Below are 9,102 nucleotides of genomic sequence, written 5' to 3' on the forward strand. Positions count from 1 at the left end.
CTTGGTTGGGGATGGCAGAAGTAACGCCACACTTACAATTAAAGATCTGGCAGAAGTCGACAGCGGAGTCTATTACTGTGGAGCTCGTATACACAGTATGCTAAAGCCCCACAACCCAGCACAAAAACACATCCATATCACGTCTCAATATCTATAGTGTGCACTGAAACAGACGATAAAGTTCACCTGCTACAAACCACTAAACCTCTTTCTATGACTGTGACAGCCCCTTTGCTGAAAAGACCAGGTTAGACCAGCATGACTTTCCATTGCATACTGTATCCTGGTTATTGCTGGTTTGGCTCTGGTCCTGCTAGTAGAGCTGATTGACCAGCATGATCTTTGTGATTATGCTGGTTGACCAAAGCTGGTAAATAAAAAGCCTAGTGAGAACAACAGTAAAATAAACCACTGATGAAACATCTACTATAATATTATTGAATTAGTTTACTGATTAAAGTTTTATTCTGTACAACTACATAACTACTTGATACTACAAAATGCTTTTTGCTTTTTGATGTAGTTACAACATTTACCAGCAGGTGCTAGTGAGCTAGTAATGCTTACCAGAAAAATTTGACCGACCGATTTAAACTGGCTCAGAGAAGAGTTGTAATTTATTCATGTGGGAGTGTATATCAACAACATATTAGTGATCTTGTGATTTGTTGTACACTGCTGTGCATCAGCAATATTTTCACTTACCGTAGCAGTTTAGATTCAACATGAAAGCTGTCATCATATTTACTGTTACACTGATCAGTTTCTCAGGTAAGGCTCTGTATGCATTTATGCATAGTAATTCAAGCTTTTCTTTTCTTCTGCTTAGATGTGAATATGTGACACTTCTCTTCTCAGATTTTACTCATAGTTACAAAGTTGACCAGTCTCCACCTGATGTGATTCAGAAACCAGGAGAATCTGCAAAGATCCAGTGTTCACACCGCATAAGCAGTTACAATCAAATCAACTTTTACAGACAGAACCAAGACCATGGGTTCACATTATTGGGATATTTAGTTGGAAAACAACCGTACAAAGAAAATGATTTCAAAAATAAAATAGAAATATCTGGGGATGGATATAGTGAAGGACTTTTGACTATTAAAAGTCTGTCATCTAATGACAACGCAGTGTATTTTTGTGCTGCTTATTACACAGTGTTTTAGATCCCTATTCTTCATTACAAAAACCTCTTTTTGATTGTGCAGTTAACAGATAAAGGGTAGAAGTTTAATGTCAGCATTCACACCTGCTCCTGTGGTATTCATTTCAGACTGTGCCGGTTGTTATGCATACAACAATCAACTAGTGACAGGCTTCTGTCAGGCTATTATTGTAGACTACAGTAAATACTGTCTGAACCATAACATCAGTCAAGCAGGCAATGATATCACTAAATATGATTACAATATAAAGTGCATGTTGAAACTGCTGCATAATAGACATTGCATTTGTGTGGAATAAAAGCAAATACTTTAATCTTTAAATCAAATGATAAACTTCAGTAAACAAGCTGAATACTTCCTGCAGTACCTCATTGGTGCAATTACTATCAACACCAGTAGGAGTCTCCTTTCAACTTGATTTAAGTAAAGAGATATTTATCAAAGAATTGGGACAGTCTTTATGCTTCAAAGAGAGCATTGAGAGTTTATTTGTTATAGGCATCTTTCTGAGAGCTCCAGCACTGAAGCATCAACATGACATTTACAGTGTGTTTGATTTATTTTACTACACTGCCATTCTTGGTCTCAGGTACAAAATTATTTCTTTTTAAATTGTCATTATGCTTTAGTCTATGGCATTAGTCACACCATTTTAATGTGCTTACTTTCTCTTTCAAACAGGGGAATCATCAGGTGACAAAGTTCATCAAATGCCAAAAGACATGCTGGTTAAAGCACAAGAACCTGTTAAACTCACCTGTTCTCACACAATACGAGACTATGACATGATATTATGGTATGAGCAGGTGATAGGGGATGTTGCTCTGAGTCTTATTGGATATGTGCGTTTCACAAATCCATCTACTGAAAGTCCATACACAAATCAGTACAATATTACAGGAGATGGTGCAAAATTCTCTGATCTTGATTTTAAGCCGAAAGCATCTGGGAGATCTGTTATGTATTACTGTGCTGCAAAAGAAGCACAGTGTTAGAGATCATTTCATTTGCCTACAAAAACCTTTGACATTACCACAAACCAAAACTGCAGTTGGGCCTTTCATTAAACAGTTTTACAGTAGCAAAAACACAAATGTCAGTGTTCTTTTTGTTATATGCAGGTCACATTAAAACAATATGGGAAACCTTTTAAAAAGCCTTAAGCATTTATTTCAGCGTAAATGTATTTGTTATAATAAACAATGCTACAATTTAACAATCCATCAGAAAAAAAAATATATTTTGGATACATGAAATGCTCGTTATGTGTATAAAGGCTCATAGTAAAAAACAAAAACTGTCGCTTTTAGGATTTTTAATTGTTGAAAATAGTTGAACTATTTGTTTTATCAAATAAACTGGTTTATAAATAATTATTATTTTGTGTTAGAATGGATTATCAGGTTTCAACTAAATAAAAAAAATAAAAAAATGTATGCCTTTCTATAAAATTTGTTTCTTGATATAAAGACAAATAAGAGAGATGTGCTGGATAGAAAATATATACGTGCTGTAAATTACATTGATTAAAAAAAAACATAACAATTGTGCCAATTTTGCAATAGTGTTGGTACAATTTAAAATATCTAAACACTGTAATGCATTTTTTTAAATGAATACAAATGAATTAAAAATTCAGGGCAAAATTCCAGCAGTTAAGAAAAGAACACAGTTGCATTGGACAGTTTGTTTTTTGTGGGGTACTATGCCATGCATCATATACTGCAATCATGCACTTTAACAATTTCAGAGTAACAATCACTTATGATTGTTTAGATTGAGCTCCCCAGAACCAAATATCAACATGAAAGTTTTGAGCATAATTATTGTCACACTAATCTATCTCTCTGGTAAGACTGTATTGTTAACCAGACCTGTGTAGTAAAATACTTAATAACATAATATTTTTTCTTTCATCATTTATCTGACACAATGTATTTTTTTTGCACACTATAAAACATTTATAGTAGAATTTGCAGGATTTTACTGGCAAAAAGCCAATAAAATTATGTTAAGTTAATTGCTGTATGTGAAATATAGTAATTTGTAGAATTTTTATAGTAGCATTGAATTAGACTTGTAGTTTATTTTACAGCAGTATTTTGTCATTTCAGTAAAGTACAGTATTTACCTGGCAAAGTTGGCAATAAAATCCTGTAAATATATTTTAAAGCAATTTTTTACAGTGCAGGCTTTTTTTTTTTGTACTTACAAAGTTGACCAGTCACCATCTGATGTAATTAAGAAACAAAGACAATCTTCAAAGATCCAGTGTGCTGGTTTGGCTGTTGTCATGCTGGTAGACCTGATCGACCAGCATGATCTTTTTGTTTATGCTGGTTGACCAAGGCTGGTAAAGTAAAAAGCCTAGTGAGAACACCAGTAAAACAAACCACTTGCTTGATTAAAATTTTATTCTGTAAAAATACAGAACTACGTTTGAATAGCTGTCAAGATACCAGGGTTGACAGATCTGTAAAACAAAACCAGACAAATTGTTTATCAAAACTATCCCAGTCATGTTTTTTCCATGATTTCCCACTCCATCATGGGTCCCTTTCATTGAAACAGCACTCTGAGGAGATCGCTTTAGCCCACAGACTAAAAAAGAACCCACGGCAACAGTGTAAAAGGAGCCTAATTCACTTGGAAACACTACAAAATGCATTTTGTTGCCAGATGATGTAGTTACAACATCTACCAGCAGGTGCTAGTAAGCTAGTCATGCTAACCATGCTGGTAAAATTTGGCCAACCGGTTTAAACTGGCTCAGAGAAGAGTTGTAATTTCTTCATGTGGGAGTGTATATCAACAGCATTTCAGTAATAATGTGATTTGTTTTACACTGCTGTTGCTTCAGTAATATTTTTCTCTTACAGTAGATTCGCTAATTGTCAACATGAAAACTGTCATCATATTTACTGTTACGCTGATCAGTTTCTCAGGTAAGGCTCTGTATGCATTTATGCAAAGTAATTCAAGCTTTTGTTTTACTCTGTTTAGTGAATACAGTATGTGACACTTCTCTTCTCAGGTTTTACTCATAGTTACAAAGTTGACCAGTCTCCACCTGATGTGATTCAGAAACCAGGAGAATCTGCAAAGATCCAGTGTTCACACCGCATAACCAATTATGATCAAATCAACTTTTACAGACAAAGCCAAGGCCATGGGTTCATATTAATGGGATATTTACTTGGAAAAGAACCATACAAAGAAAATGATTTCGAAAATAAAATAGAAATGTCCGGGGATGGAAATAATGATGGACTTTTGAGTATTAAAAGTCTGTCATCTAATGACAACGCAGTGTATTTTTGCGCTGCTTATTACACAGTGTTTTAGATCCCTATTTTTCATTACAAAAACCTTTCTTTGATTCTGTGGTTAACAGATAAAGGGTAGAAATGTTTAATATCTGCATTCACACCTGCTCACCTGGTATTTAGTTCAGACTTTGTCAGTTGTCATAAAAATTCAACTCAGCTAGTAACAGGGTTCTGTCATACTTATCGTAGTCAAATATTGTCTAAACCATAACATTGATCAATCAGGCAATGATCTCATATGATTACAATATAAAACACGTGTTGGAACTGCTGCATAATAGACATTGCATTTGTGTGCAATAAAGGTGAATACTTTTAATACTTAAATCTAATGGTAAACTTCAGCAAAAGAGCTGAATACTTCCTGCAGTACCTCATTGGTGCAATTGCTATCAAGACCAGTAGGAGTCTCCTTTTATCCTGATCTACATATTTACCAAAGAAGTGGGCCAATCTTTATGTTTCTTTCTTTTAAGAGAGCACTGAGAGTTTATTTGTTATAGGCATCACTCTGAGAGCTCCAGCACTGAAGGGATCAACATGACATTTACAGTGTGTTTGATTTATTTTACTGCACTGCCATTCTTGGTCTCAGGTACAAAATCACTTCTTTCTAAATTGTCATAATGCTTTAGTCTATGGCTACACCCTTTTTAATGTACTTTCCTTCTCTTTCAAACAGGGGAATCATTAATTGACAAAGTTCATCAAACGCCAAAAGACATGCTGGTTGAAGCGCAAGAACCTGTTAAACTCACCTGTTCTCACACAATACCAAACTATTACATGATATTATGGTATGAGCAGGTGATAGGGGATGTTGCTCTAAATCTTATTGGATATGTGCGTTACACAGATCCATCCACTGAAAGCCCATACACAAATGAATTCAATATTAAAGGAGATGGTGCCAAATTCTCTAATCTTGATTTTCAGCCGAAAGCATCTGGAAGATCTGTTATGCATTACTGTGCTGCAAGCGAAGCACTGTGTTAGAAATCACTTCATCTGCTTACAAAAACCTCTGTTATTACCACAAACCAAAACTGTAGTAGGGCCTTCCTTTAAACAATTTTACAAAAACACAAATGTCAGTGTTCTTCTTGTTATATGCAGGTCACATTAAAACAAAATGGGGAACCTTTTAATAGCCTTAAGAATTTATTTCAGCGTAAATGTATTTGGTATAATAAACAATGCTACAATTTAACAATCAGAAAAAAAAGTATTTTGGATACGTGAAATGCTCGTTATGTGTATAAAAACATTATGAAAAAATGCTATATATATGAGTTTCTGCACTATTTGTATAATCATATAAACAAGTTTGTAATTAATCATGTTATTCTGGGTTGACATGGATCATCAGGTTTCAACTAACTGTAATTTTGTAACATTTTAAAAAAAATGTATGCCTTTCTTTAAAATATGTCTCTTGATATTAAGACAAATAAGAGAGTGTCAGGGGTGCGTGCATGAGTAGACGAGACGATAGACAATATTTACAAAGTACAATATTTTTAATATAAATCTCCGACTGGAACAAGGCAGGAACATACACACACATCTAATTCACAAAAGGACCGACAAAGAACTGAACTCAAACACAGACTCTTAAAGACAGACTAATGATCAAACACAGGTGACACAGATGACTAATAATTACAAGGACAGGTGCAGGGAATCACAATGACGAAGGGCTAAACCAAATGACAGATCAACGGGGGGGGGAAGACAAATGGGAAAAACCAATGACAAGACAGACAGAACTGTGACATTACGCCCCCTTCCGGAAAGGCGCGTCCTCGCGCCGTGGAAAAAACGAGAGGGGCGGAAAACCAGGAAACCAGAGTCAGTGAGGGAGGGGGCTCCGGCGGAGGACGCAACCCCCGGAGGAGGACCAGAACAACAGTCCAAAGGGCAAAAAAGACAGTCCAAGGGGGCGACGACGGTGGGAGGAGCCAGGGAGAACACAGGAGGGACCTGAAGCAGGAGAGCAGGACCCAGATCACAGCCAGGATGACAGCCCACGGAGGAGCCGACGGAGGGAGGAGCCATGGTGGAGGGAGGACCGCCGACTCCAGGGGTCCGACCGACAGAGGCAGAGCAGCTGGCCGAGGAACCCGAGGCGGAGATGGAGAGCCGACGGACCAGGGTGACACCGCGGAACCGGAGGGCCAAGGTGGAACAGGAGGCTCTGGCGGCCGAGGCGGAGGCGGAGATCCGGAGGTCCGCGGCGGAGCGACAGAGGACGAAGGCGACGCTGACGGGAAGGAGGAGCCTGACAGAGCCGGAGGGACAGAGGGATGAGGCGAAGTCAGAGGAGTGGAGTCCCGAGGCGGCGGATGGTCGACGACTGACCAAGGCGGAGCCGGAAGGACGATGGAGCCCGGTGGAACTGGTGGGCCGACGGGCGACGGTGGAGCTGAGGGCGTAGAGAGCCGTGGTGGAACCGCAGGGTCGGAGGGCCGAGGTGGAGATCTGGGCTCACAAGCTGGAGGCGGAGCTGAGGGAACCTCCAGCCATGCCACCGATGTGAGTTGGCATCCCTGCGGCGAGCCCACTGCATAGATGGTGGGCTGAGGGTGAGCAAGGGGACTGGCAGATGAATTCCGGGACTCTGGACAGCTGGACGGAACCAGCGGGGACTCAGGACGGCTGGGCGGAACCAGCGGGGACTCAGGACGGCTGGGCGGAACCAGCGGGGACCAGGCAGATTCAGATAGAAGAGGGCGGGTGGGAGGGAAGTTCATGCCAGTCAGTGGCTCAGTGACAAAGTCTATTAAGTCAAACGATTTATAATCCAAAACTTCGGAAAAGTCAATAAGGTCCCCAGAGTTGTCCAGCTCACCCCCAGCGGTGTTGCAGTGGGCAGGGCTCTCCATTTCCCTCACTTGCTCCACGTCGCAATCCACCGTCACAGATGTAGAATCCGGCTCACGCACCTGATCAGCCGGAGAGGACTCCGGTTCTGTCGCTCGCGGCTCTAATCCCTCATCCGCGGTGCGCTTGGGTTCACACTCTGCATGTCGGGGCGATGATTGGCTGCTCTCTGGGTCATGAGTGGGGCTGACGTCCTCCTCGACGAAACCGACAGTCCAGGAAGATCCACAGGACGGCAGCACCCACTCGATGTATCCGGCGAGGCTCTCTCGAGGACCCTCCCCGGACAGCTGCGTCTTGATGTTATCATTTAATCCGTTGCGGAAGAACGTGCACAAGCAGCTGTCCGGGTAGTGCGTAGCTGGAGCGAGGACCATGAAGTCTCTGGTGTGGTCCTCGAGAGAGCGTTTCCCCTGCTTCAGGAGGATGATGAAGACGTTGGGGTCATCCATAAGGAAAAAAATAAAATAAAACACTGATACAAAAAACGGAAAATAAACGCAGGGAGAGGTGCCGGGTAAACTGTTGTAGGTCGGTCCTTATGTCAGGGGTGCGTGCATGAGTAGACGAGACGATAGACAATATTTACAAAGTACAATATTTTTAATATAAATCTCCGACTGGAACAAGGCTGGAACAAGGCAGGAACATACACACACATCTAATTCACAAAAGGACCGACAAAGAACTGAACTCAGACACAGACTCTTAAAGACAGACTAATGATCAAACACAGGTGACACAGATGACTAATAATTACAAGGACAGGTGCAGGGAATCACAATGACGAAGGGCTAAACCAAATGACAGATCAACGGGGGGAAGACAAATGGGAAAAACCAATGACAAGACAGACAGAACTGTGACAGAGAGATGTGCTAGATATAAATTATAGATGTGCTGGATAAAGATGTGAAAGAAAAGATCACAGTTGCATTTCACAGTTTGGTTTTTGTGGGGCGCTGTGAAGTCACACATCGCATACTGCAGTCATGCACTTCAACAGTTTCAGAGTAACAATCACTCCTGACTGTTTAGATTGAGCTCTCCAGAACTAAACAGCAACATGAGAGCTTTAAACATAATTACTGTGACACTAATCTATCTCTCCGGTAAGGCTGCATTGTTAACCAGACCTGTGTAATAAAATACTCAATAATAGCATAATATATCATATATATTTTTTAATCTGTTATCTGACACAAAATATGTTTTTTTCCAGGATTTTCTTACACTTACAAAGTCGACCAGTCTCCACTTGATGTAATTAAGAAACAAGGAGAAACTGCAAAGATCCAGTGTTCACACAGTGTGCCCAGTTACAATCAAATCAACTGGTACAGACCGAACCAGAACCAAGGATTCACATTAATGGGATATTTATACTTAACATCAAATAACGAAGAAGCAGGTTTCGCAAAAAAAATAGAAATGTCTGGGAATGGAAATAGCAATGGATATTTGACCATTAAAGATCTCTCGCCTAATGACAGTGCAGTGTATTTTTGTGCTGCAAGCTACACAGTGTTTTAGATCCCTGCTGTTTATTTAAAAAACATCTCTTTAATGCTGCCATGAAGAGATTAAGAAAAAAAGTATGTCTCAATCCACACCTGCTCCTGTGGTATTTATTTTAGGCTGCCTTTTTGTCTTTTTTGAAAAAAATAGTAAACAATTCAATTTCTCTAAACTTTGTCTTTGACCTCAAGTGATTAAGTTAT

At 39.8% G+C, this 9,102-nt stretch overlaps 1 protein-coding gene across 1 annotated transcript in view; it reads left to right on the plus strand.

Annotated features, from left to right (window-relative positions):
* The first annotated feature begins 725 nt into the window (after window positions 1-725).
* The window catches only part of LOC141295377 (M1-specific T cell receptor beta chain), a 56,917-nt gene continuing 48,540 nt past the window's right edge, over window positions 726-9,102 (plus strand). Inside the window, exons 1-5 of the mRNA XM_073826585.1 lie at window positions 726-771; window positions 859-954; window positions 1,851-2,075; window positions 4,049-4,114; window positions 4,204-4,281. Of these exons, the coding sequence (XP_073682686.1) occupies window positions 726-771; window positions 859-954; window positions 1,851-2,075; window positions 4,049-4,114; window positions 4,204-4,281 (511 nt within the window). The remainder of the gene's footprint in view (window positions 772-858; window positions 955-1,850; window positions 2,076-4,048; window positions 4,115-4,203; window positions 4,282-9,102) is intronic.

Source organism: Garra rufa, chromosome 21, assembly GCF_049309525.1.
Source record: "Garra rufa chromosome 21, GarRuf1.0, whole genome shotgun sequence".
Taxonomy (NCBI): Eukaryota; Metazoa; Chordata; class Actinopteri; order Cypriniformes; family Cyprinidae; genus Garra; species Garra rufa.